At 45.4% G+C, this 18,841-nt stretch overlaps 1 protein-coding gene across 1 annotated transcript in view; it reads left to right on the forward strand.

Annotated features, from left to right (window-relative positions):
• Positions 1 to 2,897: 2,897 nt before the first annotated feature.
• Positions 2,898 to 18,841, forward strand: part of ITGB3 (integrin subunit beta 3) — a 60,418-nt gene continuing 44,474 nt past the window's right edge. The window contains exon 1 of the mRNA XM_043904950.1: positions 2,898 to 3,054. Coding sequence (XP_043760885.1) covers positions 2,988 to 3,054 — 67 coding nt within the window. The 5' untranslated portion in view covers positions 2,898 to 2,987. The remainder of the gene's footprint in view (positions 3,055 to 18,841) is intronic.

Here is an 18,841-nt window from a genome sequence, read left to right on the forward strand (position 1 = left end):
CATGGTAACAATACAATATGGGATGCTGGATTGGATCTTAGAACAGAAAAAGGATATTAGTGGAATATTGGCAAAATTCAAATATTGTGTCTAGATTAGTTAATAGTATCATACTGAGCTTTCTGTGTTCAATAATTGCAATATGGCAGTACACAATGTTGACAGTAGGGGAAACGGAGTGAAGAATAAAAGGGAACTGAATATTTCGAAACTCTTCTGTAAGTGTAAATGATTAAAAAAAAAAAAACAAAAACCCAGAGAGAAAAGACAAGGAAACAAGAATATATATGATGGGAATTCCTTGGTAGTCTAGTGGTTAAGACTCCATGCTTTCACTGATGAGAGCGCTGGTTTGATCCCTGGTTGGGGAACTAAAATTCCACACACCTCATGCTGAAGCCAGAAAAATAAATAAATAAAATAAATGATGGTTGGCTTCTCATCAGAAACAGTGGAACCAGAAAACAGTGGGACAACATCTATAAAGTACTGAAAGAAAAAATTACCCTATTAACCTAAAAATCTCTATAGAAGAAGTATCATTAGAAATGAGACAAATAAAAATTGAGCATTTTGCTTTTTAGTCTCAAAGTCATGTCCAACTTTTTGCAACCCCATGCGCTGCAGCCCACTAGGCCTCCTCTGTCCATGGAATTCCTGGCAAGAACACCGGGGTGGTAGCCATTTTCTTCTCCTGGGGATCTTCCTGACCCAGGGATCGAACCTGGGTCTCTTGAGTCTCCTGCGTTTACAGGTAGATTCTTTACCACTGAGCATATTTATTGCCTTTAAAGTCTGCTAAAGATAGTTCTTCAGGCTGAAGGGATTGGAAACTTGGACAGCATATTTGCTGGACAGGTGTCCACCCCAAGTGGTTGGTACCAGCAGTGTTAGGCTGGGGAGACACCTAGGTGAATGGGAGATAGTTTATATACATGAGAATGAAGCAAATAAGTAAACATCTAGGTGGAGATGAAACCTGTGTGATCTGGATTTTGATCCACTGTTAAAACTACGACTGACCTAGACACCTTCCAGCAGTTAGGAACAGCGTATGGAGCTCAGGTCAGGAAGCCCAGTGACCCTTTGTGGGTGGCTCCTCCCCTGCCCCCTTGCAAATCACGAATGACACTTCTACTGATGTGTGCTCTTTTTTTTCCTAGTGTTTGGGAGGTCTGAAGAGGAAATGCCCATCTCTGCTGAGGGTGGGGCAGAAGGAAGAGGGGAGATCAGACATGATTATATGGAAGAGGTGACATCTGAGATGTTCTGATAAGTGGAATTTTCCATGTGGAAAGAGGAAGTAAGATCAGTCAGACAGACAGGCAAGGAGTGTTTGGGAATGTTACATATCTTTTTGAGCTAGGATGGGAGGTGGGGCTGGAGACCTGAGGCAGGGCCAGTTTCCAGGTATCTTGTGCATCTCAGGAGAGGGCTTAGGGAAGCCCAAGCACAGCCTGGAAGGCTTTGGAGGAGCCCAACATCTGGAGAGATTCCAAATCCTGCCTGATGCCTCAGGGCTTTTTCTTTCCTTTTCTTCATTTAAAAAAATTTTTGGGCTTCTCTGGGTCACAGCTCTTTGTTGCTGAGTATGGCTATCCCAAGTTGCAGTTTTAGCAAGAGGGGGCTACTCTCTAGTTGCATTGTGTGGGCTTCTCATTGTGGTGGCTTCTCCTGTTGCAGAACCAACGCTCTAGGGTTCCAGGGCTCAGTCATTGCCGGGTACCGTCTTAGCTGCATGTGGGAACTTGGTTCCTGGACCAGAGAATGAACCCAGGTCCCCTGCAATGGCAAGTGAAAGTCACTCAGTCATGTCTGACTCTTTGAGACCCCATGGACTGTATAGTCCATGGAATGGGGACTATACAGTTCATGGAATTCTCCAGGCAAGAATACTGGAATGGGCAGCGTTTCCTTTCTCCAGGGGATCTTCCCAACCCAGGGTTTGAACTCAGGTCTCCCACTTTGCAGGCGGATTCAATATCAGTTGAACCACCAGGGAAGGCCCTGCATTGGCAAGCAGATTCCTAACCACTGGACCACCAGGGAAGTCCTCAGACCTTGTTTTTCATTATCCTTAGAGCTTCCTATTGAGGCAGCCTGCACCAGCCCTTATCTGTGGTGGGCTCCTGCTCACAGTCCCAGCGCTGTCGCCTTTGAGCTTCCCCCGAAGTTTCTAGTTTGTGGAGGACCCAGAGACCCATAAGTAGGGATCCAGGGAGGCAGGAGGCCTTTGAAGAGAATGAGATAAAGCTCTAAAGCCTGTGAGTTTGAGTGCAGGCAGTATGCTGACTGTCTTGAAATGTTTATCAGATACTGTGCTTACTCCTTGCAAGCACCTATTTGCAGAGAAAGGTCCTTTATGCACATCAAGTGCTTACACAAACTTGAGATGCGGTCTTGTCTTCAAGAGGCTTACTGTTTACTGGAAAACCAAACTAATCCAAGATAAATATTAGTGAATAACAAAGGACTAAACAGGTGCCTGGCACAGAGTAGGCGTTCAGCAGGTTTGTCAATTAAATGAATGAACGTATCAATGACCAAAAGTCAAGGTACAGAGGGCAGGTGCCCGAGGACCTCGAGGGAAAGAGAAAGCCGTGTGGGTGTCTCCGAAGAGAGGGCACAGGTTTCTGGCTTTTCTAAGCATACCAAGTGCCCGATGCGGACCCTGGGGCCAGGATGTCCCCGGAAGATGCGCCCTCGACCTCCCTGGGGTCCCAGTCTTGCCTTGCGTACCCGCAGGCGATCCTCGCGGGCTGAGCCCCAGCGGCAGAGAGGAGCGGCGGTTTCCCACTTTCCGCCCTGCGGTGGAGGGTCCGCAGAAAGGCCGGAGGGGAGGGAGCATCAGTCCACGGCCCGCCCCGTTGAGTCCCACCCACAGCGTCCCCTCCCCTCCGGCCCCGGGAAAAGCGGCCGCGGGCGCCGCCGCTCGCTGTGGGGCGGGAGGACGCTGCCGAGAGGGAGCGCGGCGGCGGGCGGACGAGATGCGAGCGCGGCGACTCTGGGCCGCGGTGCTGATGGTGGGGGCGCTGGCGGGCGTCGGTGTCGGAGGTGAGTGGGGCTCCCGCGCGGTGGGGACCCTGGTCTCGGGTGAGCCGCGCCGCGCGTCCTGCCGCAGCGGAGTGTACAGAGCGGACGTGGAGCGGGGAAGCCGGTCGGGTGGGTCCTGCGCCCCTGGGCTCAGAGTGCGCGGGGCCAGGCTGGAGACGTCGGAGCTGGGAGCTGGGGACCTTCCGGGCTCCGCTGCGGTCACGGAGAGCCACTACCTAGGGGCAAGTCCACCGGAACACCCAACTAACTCTTAAGCCGAGTTAGGCGCCTGTCCCGGGCGATCTCCACGTGAGCGGCGCGGTGGGCGCATCTCTGAGCCCGGAGTTCAGTCCCGGCTGCGCGCCTCGCAGGTGGTCCCGGCCGTGCGAAGGCAGAGTGGCTCCCGGAGCCCGGGCAAGCTTCCCGGGGCTGTTCCCCCGCGTTGGCAGAGGGATGCGGTTGTCGCTTCTCAAATGAGAGCGTGTGCGCGCAGACTTACCGGTTACTCGACATTTCTCTTTCTCTTTGTGTACACGTTCTCCCAAGTTTTTGTCTGTTTGGTTTTTACTTGGAGGCTCCCCGCGGGAGCGATTCGGAGGAGGACGAGGGCTCTACCTCCTACAGTGTCCTAGGGTGGCGGCAGTAGCCTCCGCTTCCGGGACAAGCCCAGCATCCGAACACTCTCCACTGCGTGCGAACGGCCACGCCAGGGGTCCCCGGAGCTGGCTTGGCTCCCTGGCTTTGTCTCTCTTGCTGCCGCACGCGCACTGTCAGCTGCCAAGGCAGCTGGCCCTCGGCCTCATTGGGCTGGGAGGGGCACAGCCCAGGTTGCTCTTTCTGGTACTCGGGTGACCCTCTCAGGGAGAACTCTGTCTCTGGGTCCACTGCGGCGTTTCTCTGCAGAGGACGCACAAGTGTGCACACACCTACTTTTAGTGAAAAGAGTAGTACTCATGAGAAGTAGTACTCCCTATGGCTCCGTTGGTTAAGAATCCGTCTGCCATGCGGCACACCCCGATTCCATTCCTGGGTCTTGAAGATCCGCTGGAGAAGGGACAGGCTACCCACTCCAATTTTCTTGAGCTTCCCTTGTGGCTCAGCTGGTAAAGAATCTGCCTGCAATGTGGGAGACCTGGTTTCCATCCCTGGGTTGGGAAGATCCCCTGGAGAAGGGAAAGGCTACCCACTCCAGTATTCTGGCCTGGAGAATTCCATGGACTGTATGGTCCATGAGGTTGCAAAGAGTCGGACAGGACTGAGTGACTTTCAATTTCACTTTTTCATGGTAAGACAATTTAGATTCTACAGATTAAGACTTATTGCTAAATCTGTCAGGAAATACTTGATGACTTCCTTTAAGACTCTTGTATGTGTAACAGATTGTCCAGGATAGGGCAACAATATCTTAAAAAAAACAACACTTTATTGAGGTAGGACCCACATTTTAAAAGCTGTGTATATACTAACACATATATATGGAATTTAGAAAGATGGTAACAATAACCCTATATGCAAAACAGAAAAAGAGACACAGAAGTACAGAACAGACTTTTGAACTCTGTGGGAGAAGGTGAGGGTGGGATGTTTCGAAAGAACAGCATGTATATTATCTATGGTGAAACAGATCACCAGCCCAGGTGGGATGCATGAGACAAGTGCTCGGGCCTGGTGCACTGGGAAGACCCAGAGGAATCGGGTGGAGAGGATGGTGGGAGGGGGGATCAGGATGGGGAATGCGTGTAACTCTATGGCTGATTCATATCAATGTATGACAAAACCCACTGAAATGTTGTGAAGTAATTAGCCTCCAACTAATAAAAAATAAAAAAAAATTAAAAAAATAAAATCTGTATATATTTAATGTATATGACTTGAATTTTGAGATAAGTATACACTCATGAGATCATCACCACATTTTATGATCCACAACTTGATGAAGGAGTTACAGATAATACATAGGGGGCTGTTTAAGTTATTGCTGCAGAAGCTTCCCATGTAGTAGATGCTCAAACAAGTCAACTGATATCTTTAGCCTGCAGTGTGTGGCCTGATGACTATGGCCCAGAATTATGAATCTCCAGCATTCAACCCTGGGAGAGGTTAGAGTCTTGTTTCAGATGCTGTCTGAATGGAGAAGTCTGGAGGCAACTCGGCGTTCTCCGGCAGCGATGCCTGCTTCCATGAACTTAAAACATTTTTTGCTTTCTTTTCACATCTACAGTTTTCTGAATTTCTGAATGATTTCTGAATCTAATCATTATGTATTTTTACAGTTTTAGAAGTAAGATAGTATGAGATAGAGTCTAGCATGGTGCTTGGTTCAGCTGGTGAAGATGAAGAGTGCATTTGTTATTTTGCTGTCTCTCTCTCCACCCCTCACTTCTAGTATACTTTTTGTTGATCTGGTTTATAGAGTTGTAATGATCTGTATAGGATTCTACTGCGCTGGCATACCTAAATTTGCATGAATTATTCTCTTGGGGATCTGTTCACAGGTTCATCATTGTGACTGGAGTGATTCCAGAGTGGTGATGGGCTATGCTGAGCTAGCTAGCCCCAGAGAACCATTGAGAGGCAGGGTAGAGTCCTCTTTAAGAGTATGGGCTCAGGACTTCCCTGGTGGTCCAGTGGCTAACTTTGGGTTCCCATTGCAAGGGGCACAGGTTTGATCCCTGGTCAGGGAACTAGACCCCACATGCTGCAATTAAGAGTTCACTTGCCACAACTAAAGATCCTGCACGCCTCAAGTAAGACCCAGTGCAGCCAAATAAACAAATTAAATTTAAAAGAGGATGGGCTCTAAGCAACTTCCCTGATAGTCCAGGGGTTAAGACTTCATCCACCCTTCCACTGCAGTGGATTCTGGTTCAATTTCTGGTCCAGAAGATTTGTTGGTCCGGGAAGTTCCCCATCTGCGAGGTGTGGCCAAAACAACCCACAAAAACAAACAAACAAAACAAAAACAACAACAACAAAAATCAAAAACAAAGGACAAAAGATCGTGGACTCTAGAGAAGACCTCCAAAGTAACAAACCCCCAATAATAGTGGCTTTCTCAATGTCTCAGTGGGTAAAGAATATACCTGCAATGCAGGAGACAAAGGAGATTCAGGTTTGGTCCCTGGATTGGGTAGATTCCCCTGGAGATGGAAATGGCATCCCACTTTAGTATTCTTGCCTGAAAAATCCCATGGATAGAGGAGCCTGGCAGGCTACAGTCCAAGGGTTGCAAAGAGTCAGACACGACTGAACAGAGCAGACAGCAAAAGCAGTTTCAGTTATATTTCACAGCCCCCTCACTCCAGTGTTTATGACTGGGTTGCAGGGATCATCGGATCCCTGGGAAGCAGATATAGGATGAAAGTGGAGAGCTCTGTTGGAACCCAGTGTCGAAGGGACACAGACTGGATGGGGATGTCACAGAAAGGCTGTCCCAGTGTGGGATAGTCTGGTAAGGGGAGAAGAGAGGTTGTTTGGTGGTAGACTTGAGTTTTGGAATTCATGTGCAAAGATGATCTTTTTGACTTCACTCAAAAAATATTGGGTTTTGTGGCTTCCCCAAATACGGGTCTTTATTTTAACCCAAGACCTACTGAGTAACAGGTTTGTTTTCTATCTAATTTGATTAGTTCTGAGCTGAGGTGCTGATTTCTCCTCCTGAATTTATAATCTAAAATTCTCCAGCTGAAAGGAACTCTCAGCGCCTGGAGAGACAGAGCAGGGGGCTTTTTGGCTGGGGAAAGGAACAGTTGTGGTTTGAATGTGTGCGTGCTAAGTCACTTCAGTCATGTCTGACTCTGCGACTCTATGGACTGTAGCCCCTCAGGCTCCTCTGTCCATGGGATTCTCCAGGTAAGAATACTGGAGTGGGTTGCCATGCCCTCCTCCAGGGGATCTTCTTGACCCAGGGATCAAACCTACATCTCTTGCACCTCCTACCTTGGCAGGTGAGTTCTTTACCATTAGTGCCACTTGGGAAGCCCAGCTATGGTTTAAAGCCAATCAAATGTGGGTTTAATTCTTCTTTTTAAAACATTTTATTTGTATTGGAGTATAGCTGCGTAACAATGTTGTGATAGTTTCAAATGGACAGCAAAGGGACTCAAATGTATACATGTATCCATTTTCCCCCAAACTCCCCTCTCATCCAGGCTGCCACTGGATGTGGGTGTAGTTCTTAATTTTGCCTCAGTATCTGTTTTACCTTGGGCAAGTGACTTAATCTCTTAGGTCCTCTGTTTTCTCCTCTACAGAGTGGAGGAATTAGTACTTCTACAATTGTACCAATTAAATGAAATAAAGGCACAAAATAAGTTTTCAATGGTAACCACTCCTGTTGTTATTTTTCTTGTCTGTGGTAACTACAGTGTTTTGGAGGTTAGACTGTTAGTGTTTCATCCATGCATAAAATTCAAGTTCCTAGAATGAGACCCATGGGGTCCCTCTTCCCACACTTATGTGATAGGGGCTAAGTTGCTTTGATCATGTCCGACTCTTTGCAACCCTATGGACTATAGCCTGCCAAGTTCCTCTGTCTATGGAATTCTCCAGGCAAGAATACTGAAATGCATTGCTATGCCCTCCTCCAGGGACTCTTCCCTATTTCAACCTATTCTCATTGGTATATCTCAGCCACTCTGACCCAGCAAGAGCTCACACAAGAGCCCAAGGGGGAGTGGGGGTCTCTCCCCATACATTTGCTTTATCCACAAGAAAACTTCAAGTCCTGTCCCTGGGAAAAGAGGAAAGTAAAATACATTCACAGGATTTGAGAAGGATGCGTCTACTTTGTTCAGTATTCTATGTGCAGTGGTTGGAACATAGGTGCAAAATATATACCTATGGAAAGGCATCTTGAGGAGATATGCCTCACCTTAAGATATCCAATATTTGAATATCTGCATTCATTCATAGATGATCCTCAAATGCTCCCTCTGGGCATTCTGGAGGATATTAAAATACAGTCGAGACCATGAGTTCTTTGGGCACTTGGACCCCAACACTCTTGTGCCATTTAGACCTCTGCTCTGAAGGTCCTGGAAACTCAGAGGATCTTCTGTGAGGTGTCTGCCTTTGTCCCTGTCTTCTGGGAGAATATGCATGGGAGGGCAACATTCTCCTTTCCACCTTTCAAAATTGTAAGTGTGAGTGGCCGAGGTCTCCTGGGGACAGCATAAATGAGACAAGGAGGCAGAATGAGGAGGGGGAGTTAGGATAGGACTCTGGACTTTCCTAGTAGAAATTCCTCCTCTGCAACTCCCCACCCAACTCAGGATCTCTGGTTATCATTCCCTCCCAGACCCAAGACTCCTGTCCTTTTTGGCAGGAATAGCCAGGAAGCATGCCTGCAGGAGCCACAACTCATGAATCAGCAGACAGATAATTAACTGGGGGAATGACTGAGCAGCTTCGGGATCGACTGCTTAGTTTGACCCATCCCCCTCTGTTGCCCACAGAGCTGGCCTGCTGCTTCACTCCTGCCCCCTGGCCCTTTCCGAGTGGAATGGTTATCGTGGCTGATGGAGCTCAGGTCACGAGTGGAAAAACAAGTGGAAGCAGAGGAATGAGGCTGCCTGTCCTTCCTGGGAGTAAACTGCTGGTGTTTTTTTAAAGGGGAGACTCTGCAGCAAAGAATTTATAAAATCTGCCTTTCTCTCCATGCACAGTATCACCAGGAACACTCTTGTTTTTTTTTTTTTTTTTTAATTCAAGTATAATTTACGTACAGTGAAGTGTGTTCCTTGTAGGTGTTCAGTTCTATGTGTTTTGACAAACACACACAGTCAAGTGGGCTTTCCGAGTGGCTCAGTGGTGAAGAATCCGCCTGCCAGTGCAGGAGTCGCAGGAGACTCTGGTGTGATCCCTGGGTCCAAAAGATCCCCTGGAGTAGGCAATGGCAACCCATTCCAGTATTCTTGGCTGGGAAGTCCCGTGGGCAGAGGGGCCTGGTGGGTTACATTACAGGGGTTGCAAAGAATCTGACGCGACTGAGTGACATGCACGCACCAGAGCAGTGGGGGAGTGCGGTGTCTCCTGCTAGGACTCCTACAGGTTCGGAACAGACCACACTCTCTCCTGGGAGTTTCCTGAGGACTGTGGGAATGGGCTGGACTGAGTTTCTTCTGGAGTTCCCCTTGAGCTTTGGGATTCCAAGAGGTTACCAGGTTTTGATGCTGAAGGTGCTCATTTGTATAGAGCCTGGCATGCTCTGGGGAACCTACATTTAAATGAATGCAAATTTAGAGACAGAGGCAGAACAGAGGATATCTAAAAATAGCTTTATATATATATATATATATATTTTTTTTTTTTAGCTTATAAAAGTAATTCAACTTTTTGTGGGGGAAAAAAAATAAGTCAGTGGAGTTCCCTGTCCATCTAGTGGCTAGGACTCAGGGCTTTCATGGCGGTGGTCCAGGTTTAATCCCTTGTCAGAGAACTAAGATCCTGCAGACCTCGCTCCGTGACCAAAAAATAAATTAAAAAAATCAAGCAGTGCGAAAATAGAATAATGTAAAAAGTGCAAGTCCCTTGTAGTCTTGTCCTTAAAGATAACCACTTAAAAAGTTCTTTTGAATTATAGTTTTTTTTATTTTTGAAATTATGAAATTATGATAACATATTTATAGGAGACTGGGAAAATAGAACAAGGTTACATATAGTTCCACTGTATATTGCACTTATTTTTTAAGTAGATAAATTAAGATTTTTAGTTGGAGTTTCATATCAAACTCTCAAAAATTAATAGAATGAATAAATAGAGAAGTAGAATTCGACTTGAAAAGCACTATGAACCAATTCAACATAATTAAGATTTATACAGACAGAAAAAAACAAAATTCTGTAAAGCAATTATCCTTCAATTAAAAATAAACAAATTTTAAAAATTAAAAAAATTTATACAATTTTCACACGACAGCAGGGTACAAATTCTAGTCAAGTTCCCATAGACTATAAACCAGGAGACACTGAAACACATCCGGAGACGTAAGATCAGGTACAAACATTTCAGGTCTTAAAGTATTGAAATCATAGAGTCTGTTCTTTTATTAGTGTAGAATTATGTTAGAGATCAATATCAAGAGACATTTGACAATAGCCCACATGTTTTCAAGCACAGTGTGACATTTTCCAAGAGAGATCTTTGACTTAGCTATTGAAAGCTTCAATAAAGTTAGGAGACTAAAGAGACACAGAGGGTGACTGCAGAGAAGAAAGCATTTAAATGAGAAATTAATATCAAAGATACTTTAAAAATCCCATGTATTTGGAAATTAAATGTCCACTTTTAAATGATGGGTGTAAGATAACCACTGTTGACAGTTACTCCAGAATTCTTTCCTATGTATATGGAAATGTTATTTCGATAAATAAATTTTTAAGGAAATATTTTCCCATGTATATTTCCACTGTATATAATTATTTATCTTAGTTGTTGTTTCTCAAGCAGAATCATTCACAGTAGTATTATTGTCACTTAATAATATACCATGGACATCTTTTTATATCAGTTTATGGCTTTTTATTACTGTTTATTCCAAGAGCTGTCATTCTAGACCAAAGGCATATTATTATATGGATATATCTGAATTTTCTTAACCAAGACCCTGTTGGTAGTCATTGGGATCACCCCTAATTATCTGCTACTACAGATAAAGCTGCAGGGGACATCCTTGTTCATTATTATTCACCTTTGGAACTAAAACTCCTGGGTCAAAGGACACAAATATTTTAAATTTAAATTTTTATAGCTTTTCCAAATTGTCCTCAAAATGGTGGGACCAATTTGCCTTCCTACTGGCAGCAAGGGCTGGTGGCACCAGATATGAGCAGCAGATATAACCACAAGATGTGAGCTGGAGGAAGAAAAGTAATGAAACTGAACCATCAAATGCCAAGTGAAGTGAAGTGAAAGTCATTCAGTCACGTCTGACTTTTTGTGTCCCCATGGACTATACAGTTCATAGAATTTTCCAGGCTAGAATACTGGAGTGGGTAGCCTTTCCCTTCTCCAGGGGATCTTCCCGACCCAGGGATCAAACCCACATCTCCCACATTGCAGGTGGATTCTTTACCAGCTGAGCCACCAAGGGAAGCTAAGGAGGTCACCAAAAGGGCACTGCGTGGCTGGGCCTCAAACAGAGCTTGGTACAGGCTTGCCTCTTTTCTATATTGAGTGAGTCAGATGGGAGGTGGGTCTTGTGCTGATAAAATTTTCCAGAACTTGAAATGCAGCATTTGAATGAAATGTTAGTTAGTTAGAACATTATGAAGAAATAGGCATGTGTATAAAATTAGAGGGATCTTGGGCCCTGGGATGCTAGGCTTCCTAGAGTATTAGCCTACTGATATTTTCTGCCAGGAAGATATACTTTCAGGGCTGCTTGCACTGTGAAAATCACTAATTTAGTCCTGCTTGTTTTACGAAGCAGAAAGGGAGGTCCTGAGAGGTGAAGTGACTTGTTCAAGATCATACAGCTAGCTTAGTGGCATTGGAGAAGTCTAGCCCTGAGGGCATCTGTCTCCTGGCCAGTGATTCTTCACTGTATCCCATAGAGACCAAGGGCCGTTTCTCATCTGCCCCTGAGGTGGGTGCAGAATGTGTGGGGATGGGCATTCCTAGTGCAGGAAGTGATTGGCATGAAAGTAAGGAGGAAGGAAACCAACATTTACTGAGCATCCACTAATTTTTTTTTTTTCTATTTTAAATATCGGAGTATAATTGCTGTACATTGTTGAGTTAGTTTCTGCTATATGATGAAGTGAATCAGCTATATGTATACATACATCCCTTCCCTCTTGAGCCTCCCTCCCAACCCATCCCATCCCTTTAGGTCATCACAGAGTGCTGAGCTGTGCTCCCTGTTCTATACATGGCTTCCCACTGGCTATCCAATTTACACATGGTAGTGTGGGTCGGGAAGATCCCCTGGAGAAGGAAATGCCAACCCGCTCAAGTACTCTTGCCTGGAGAATCCCATGTACAGAGGAGCCTGGTGGGCTACAGTCCATGGGATCACGTAAGAGTTGGACACGACGTAACAACTGAACAACAACAACAGCTAAGTGTATATATGTCAATGCTCTTCTCAATTCATCCTCTCGCTTCCCTGCTGTGTCCACAAATCTTTTCTCTATGTCTGTGCCTGAGCATCCACTGTGGATGGTTCATGTTATCTCATTTAATCCTAACGACTCTTGAAGTAAGTATTATGCCCATATTTGGGAGTGTGGGGGAAAGGAAGCAGTTGTTGAGGGTCACAGTGCTTGGCTGATGTGGTTGGGTTAGACCTGTTAAACACAAGGGATCAATGATAAGTTCTTGAACAGGGATGTGACAGAGCCTCAGAGTCACTGGACCTTAGAGAGAGCACCCGAGAGACGAGAGGATGTGCTTGAGGTCACAGAGCCAGTGGAGTGGTTAAAGGTCTCTTGCCTGCTGTCTGCATGCTTCTCTCACCACATCCACTGTTACACAATAATAACCTTCATTGTTTTTTAAATTGGGGTTTAGTTGCTTTACAGTGTTGTGTTAATTTCTGCTGTAGAGCAAAGTGAATCAGCTATACATATACATGTATCTTCTCTTTGTCACACACACACACAAAATGTTCATTGTTTTCTCCTCCTGCCCTCAGGGTGTTTTCCAGGGGTCGGGTGTTAATTTTAGATGGCAATTACATGGAAGACAGGACTCTGTCCTTTTTATGTGGTGTTCAGCGCATGGCTACCTGATTATACCAGTTGGAGATGATAACCTGACATGATGTGGCTTCACTTATAAGGACGGGGACTACTGGCTGAAGAAGGGTCAGCGAAAGGGCAAGGCCAATGATTAACACGTTTGAACTTTGTCCAAAGGGATCCACTTGCTCATGGCAAAATCTTTCCTATTTCTGGGTCTTGCCCCTTGTGCCATTGGATCAGCAAATCCTCAGAGTACATCTAGGGTCTAACCACGCCATGAACACCACTACCATCCAAATCCAATCCACTGCCCTTTGCTGCCTGGATTACTATTTAAAAAATTTTTAAATTTATTTAATTTTGGCTGCGCTGGGTCTTTGCTGCTGCAAGCAGGCTTTCTCTAGTTGCAGCCCGTGGGGCTACTCTTTGTTGAGATGCATGACCTTCTCTCGGCAGTGGCTTCTCTTGTCGCGAAGCACAGGCTCTAGGCACATGGGCTCGGTAGTTGTGGCAGCAGGCTTAGTCGTCCTGAGGCATACGGGATCTTCCTGGATCAGGGATCGAACCTGTGTCCCAGCATTGGCAGGTGGGTTCTTAACCACTGGAGCACCAGGTAAGTCCTGATGCATGAATTATTGTAATGCTTCCTGACTGGTCTCTTTCTGGTCTTGCTCCCCTACTGTCTGCCCTCCTTTCAGTGGCCACGATGATCTTTTTCTGCTCATCTCTGCTCACAGTCCGACAATAGCTTCCCACCACATGGAAAATGACGACCACACTCTGTTACCATGGCTACCGCTTCCCAGTATTATGGTTCCTGACTGCATTTCCAGCCACCTCTCCACCTAGCTCCTCTTCCCTCTCTCTCCCTACTCTTTCTTAAAGAGGCTGAGGTTCATCTGGCTGTTGTGGGTTTTTTCTGGAGTACTTGTCCTCTAGATCTTCCTGTGAGTCACACCTTCCTGATTTTGAAATGTCACTCAGAGAGACCTTTCTTGACTTTTTTAAAAAGAATTATTTATCTATTTAGTTGCATCAGGTCTTAGTTGCAGCACTCAGAATCCTCTTTGCATCACGCGGGACTTTTCCTTGTAGTGCCCTGGCTTAGTTTATCCTGTAGCATGTAGGATCTTAGTTTCCAGATCAAGGATTGAACTTGAGTCTCCTGCATTGCCAGGTGGAGTCTTAACCATTGGACCACCAGAGAAGTCCCTTGACCACTTGATATCCTCCACCACTGATGCTTTATCCTGCCCTATTTTCTTTTTTAATAATAAATTTATTTAGTTTTAATCGAAGGATAATTGCTTCACAATATTGTGTCTGCCTCTGCCACAGATCATTATGAGTCAGCCCTCGTCTGTTTTCTTAATGCATTTGAAATTGTACTTTCCGTTTGTGTATGTTTTGGTTTTCTGTTGAGCATGTTTGATTTTCTAAACTCCAGGAGAGTAGGGCGGTTGTGTATTTCATCAGTGTGCCTCCAGTACTTAGCAAAGTGCTGGACACAGATAAATACTCAATGAGTTTTTGTTGGGTATGAGTGAATAAATGGCAACATCATTGATACATCTTAGTAGAAAAGTATATAAGTCAAATGACCACTTTTCTGTTATCCATAAGTGGATTGACCATTGCAAAATGTTCAGTCTCGGCTGGTTTTTCTCAATCATGCAAAGTATTTCAGGTCAGTGCTTCTCAAAATCATGTCATATATGCTACAGAAATGCAAATCCATTTTACATTAGCTTCTTAGGGCTGCTGTAACTGGGTGACTTAAAACAACAGAAGTTTATTCTCTAGAGGCTAGAAATCCGAAATCAGGGTGTCAGCAGGGCCATGCTCCCTCTGAGACACTGGGATGGACTCTTTCCTGGTATCTTCCTAGCTTTTGGTGATAGCTGGCAATGCATGATATTCCTTGTCTTCCAGCTATATCACTCCAACCTCTGCCTCTGTCTTCATGCGGCGGGATTCTATGTCTTCACCTGACATTTTCCTCTTATGAGGACATCAGTCATATTGGTTTAGTGTCCACCCTCATGACCTCATTTTGATTACATATGCAAAGACCCTTTTTCTAAATAAGGTCATAGTCGTAGGGCCTGGGAATTAGGACTCCAATATGTCTTTTGTGAGGATGCAATTCAGCCTATATAAACACATTTTAATATTGGTTAAGACAAATTGTACACAAATGCCTTCAGATGTTAAGTACCATATTTAATTGTCTCAGATACAGTTTAAAAAAAAATGGGAAAATCTCTGAAATCAGGATACTTTATGTATGGTTGGGCTTCCCAGGTGGCTCAGTGGTAAAGAATCTGTCTGCCAGTGCAGGAGATGCAGGTTCGATGCCTGGGTCAGAAAGTTCCTCTGGAGTAGGAAATGGCAACCCACTCCAGTACTCTTGCCTGGGAAATCCCAAGGACAGAGAAGCATGGTGGGCTACAGTCCATAGGATAGCAAAGAGTCGGACTTGACTGATCCACTAAGCATGCACACATGCACCTGTAAGGTAATTTGGACTCTCTACTGCTTTGGGTGATGCTTACTAGAGCTTTCTGTTCAGAGCACTGTGTTACCTTGAACTCCACATTCCTGTCTTCTTCCCCTTCCTTGGCTCACTGAGCTGCTGTCACATGTAATGAAAAGACCAAAATAAAATAAACTTTCTTAATAACTTGCTCCAGAGAAACCACTTGTTGCATGCACTGTGCAGTTAGGGTATGTTTTGGTCTTGGATGACTCACTCAGCCAGGTGACTGCAATGGAAGATCAGGCACCTCCTGAGTCACCCAGTGTCCCCGTGAACCTGTTTAGGAAGTCACCAGTCAAAGGTCACTGGCAGGGCCAGAACTCTTTCCTGGCAGACAGTAGGAGAGATATCCGTAGTGTTTGCAGTGTGGATCATCCTCTCTTCCCACTGAACACCTGTCTCTCTGACTGAGAGCCCTCTTTGAGGGCTCACAAGGGTGGCCTGTTCCTGAATACTGACATCCTGTCTCATTGGACAACATATCCTCAAAATAGCTCTCATTGACGCATTAATAACTTCCACTGGTTCCAACTCCCTTCCTTGTTCCTCTTTTTTCCCCCTCTATTTCCCTCATTGTTTGTCTCTCTTCTGGTTCTGTGAATTGATCTGATGTGTCAAACCACAGCCTTCTACTTCTAATTTCCAGGCCACATTCTTGACTAATCTCATCTATCTTTTCTAACTGGCATTCTTTTTTTGACCATCCCTTCTAGACTGGGTTTTTGATCACCTGCCTTCTACTGCTTGGGACTCAGGATAAAAACATCAACAACAAAAACAATAGCATCAAATAGATGACCAACGAGGACTTGCTGCACAGCCCATAACTCAGTGTTATGTGGCAGGCTGGATGGGAGGAGGGTTTGGGGGAGAATGGATACATGCATATGTATGACGGAATTCCTTTGCTGTCCACCTTAAACTATCACAACATTATTAATCAGCTATACACCGACACAAAATAAACAAAAAATGACAACCATAGCCGCAGCAGCCTCTATAGGGTGCTTCTGTTTTTGCCAGCTGCTGTGCTCAGAGTGTGCCAGGGGTTGGATCACCTATAAGTACCCCGGGAGGAATGGGACCAGTCTGACCTTGTTGCCTTGCTCTGGCTAAGCTGCCCGAAGAAATGGGTGGTGGGAGTTGTTAATTCATTTCAGGGACAGAGTTCTAATGAAGGTCCCTCATTCTCCAGCAGGGCTGAATCTGGCCCTCTGAGACTGAGTAAGAAAAGAGGCCTTATGAATGACTGCAAACAGAGGCCTAAACTCCTTCCACATGTTTGTCGGGGAGAGGTGTCCTCAAAGCAGCAGCTCACTGAATCAGCACAGTCAGGCGCAGGGACTTCTGATGAGTCACTTGCTTTCAGCCACTGTGTTCCAGGGAACCTGCCCTTGGTGGGCAGCATTCTGGGGAGAGGGGAGAATCATTGCTCTCATGAAATCAACCTGTGGTTCATTACACAGAGGATGGGTAAGGGGAACTGGGTAACCATGACTCCCTAGCCATGACTTCCTAAAGAACTACCCTTGGCAGCTCATCTTATTTTCTGGGGTCAGGGACCGCCCGTTCACTGGGAGGGGGCCTGGTGTTGTTTATTTCACATCTGGTAAGGCGTTCTTTTGTGGCAACAAGTCAAGGATTCATGGGAAATGCTAATTTGAGAATGAATGGAGGGCTAAATGGATAGACCGGGAAAAGTTTTCAAAAAATAATTTGATGGCATGCACACCTCCCTTGGTTGGTCCTCTTCTCTCTTCTAACTTGTCCCTTGTCTCCCTACTGGAAATCTGTGGTACTTATGTCCAGAATTACTCCCCTGGATGTTGGTTCTCATGAAAACTTCCAAAAGGGATGCCTAAAATAATTCAGGCTATGTTTTTCTCAGAACTCTTCCAATAAGGCAGTAAGGGGGACTGAGTTCACATCTGGCTGAGAAAAGAGCTAAGAGAAGGCCAGGCAGTCTTGGCAGGGAGAGGTCTCCTGGATGCATTGTGGGTTCTGAACACTCTGTCATTCTGACTCTGGCAGCTCTGGGAAGACTGGCTGCTTTTCTCCCATTAGAGTCAGTACACGGCTGAGGGCTGTCCCAACTCAGAGAAGGCCTTGATGCCTTAGGGCCAGACCTGGAACTGCTGCTGTAATTTCCACCTTGCAGCCTTTGTATCATACACGTAGGCTGGAGTCATTCAGAGGCTGGAGTCATAGAGGTTACTCATGAGCTTACAGTGGCATGTGACTTGCAGAATTTTCGAGTTGAGAAAGGCCTTTGAAGTTAGACAGACTCAGGGCTCTGAGGAAACATGGGGCTTCCAGGAGGCACTTCAAAGATTCCACATATAATCTAGTGTTTTTCAGAGAACAATGAAAATTTCAATTGTCCAAGGAACTGTATCAACCCATTTGTGTGTTTTATATTGGAATTCTAGGCATAATTTGGAGAAATGAGCTCAGTTGCTCAAAAAACAAAACAAAATTGACCTAGTCCAGGACTTTGCCATTTGCTCTGTATGTATGCGTGTGTGCTCAGTCGTGTCCGACTCTTTGTGGCCCCATGGACTGTAGCCTGCCAGGCTTCTCTGTCCATGGGATTCTCCAAGCAAGGATACTGGAGTGGGTTGCCATTTCCTACTCCAGGGGATCTACCTGATCCAGGGATGAAACCCACTTCTCCTGCATCTCCTGCATTGGCAGGTGGATTCTTTTACCAGTGAGACACCTAGGAAGCCCCATTAAATGACTCATCCAAGACTATGTTGTTAGTGGGTGACTCAGACCCACAATGTACTGATTGTGTGTGTACCTTTTCTGTTAGGTCACTCTGTCCTGAGCTGGATACTGTTGCAGTGTAATTTTTAGAGTTAAAAATATGATTCTTGTACAACTATAAAAATGAAGTGAAAGTGAAAGCTGCTCAGTCGTATCCGATTCTTTGTGACACCGTGGACTGTAGCCCGCCAGGTTCCTCTATCCATGGAATTCACCAGACAAGAATACTGGAGTGGATTACCCCTTCTCCGGGGGATCTTCCTGACCAGGGATAGAATCCAGGTCTCCCACATTGCAGGTGGATTTTTTTACCATCTGAGCCACCAGGGAAGTCCAATAAAATGAACACGTGTCAAAGACTTCATTCAACTCAATGAGAGAACCTGTAAGATGTTGATTAGTCTAAAAGAGAATTCAAGGAAGGGAGTTACAGTCAGTTAGTCAATGGAATGCTGAAATCAGTTGCCCAATAGATTCAATATTGGTTAATGTTCTACAAAGCAATAAACCTTAACCTCTGGTGGTTATCTTTGCTACTAGACAGAAATCATTTGCATTGCTGTTGGATAAGAATCATATACATCATTCTCTTTAAGAATTATATCCATTGTTATTGATTTTCTACAGGTCAACCTCCACTCGTATAGGACTGTAAGATATCCTAATCAGTAGAGGTCAAACAAAGGTACACACCCCTAAAGTTGTATAACCCCTTAGCCTGGTGAGGCTACTGGTCAACCCCTTGCGTTACCTTGAAAAGTCACCCAGTACTCCCTTTGCCTATTTCCACATTTTGGATAATTTCTTTTAACA

The sequence above is a fragment of the Cervus elaphus genome, chromosome 5 (assembly GCF_910594005.1).
Source record: "Cervus elaphus chromosome 5, mCerEla1.1, whole genome shotgun sequence".
Classification (NCBI taxonomy): domain Eukaryota; kingdom Metazoa; phylum Chordata; class Mammalia; order Artiodactyla; family Cervidae; genus Cervus; species Cervus elaphus.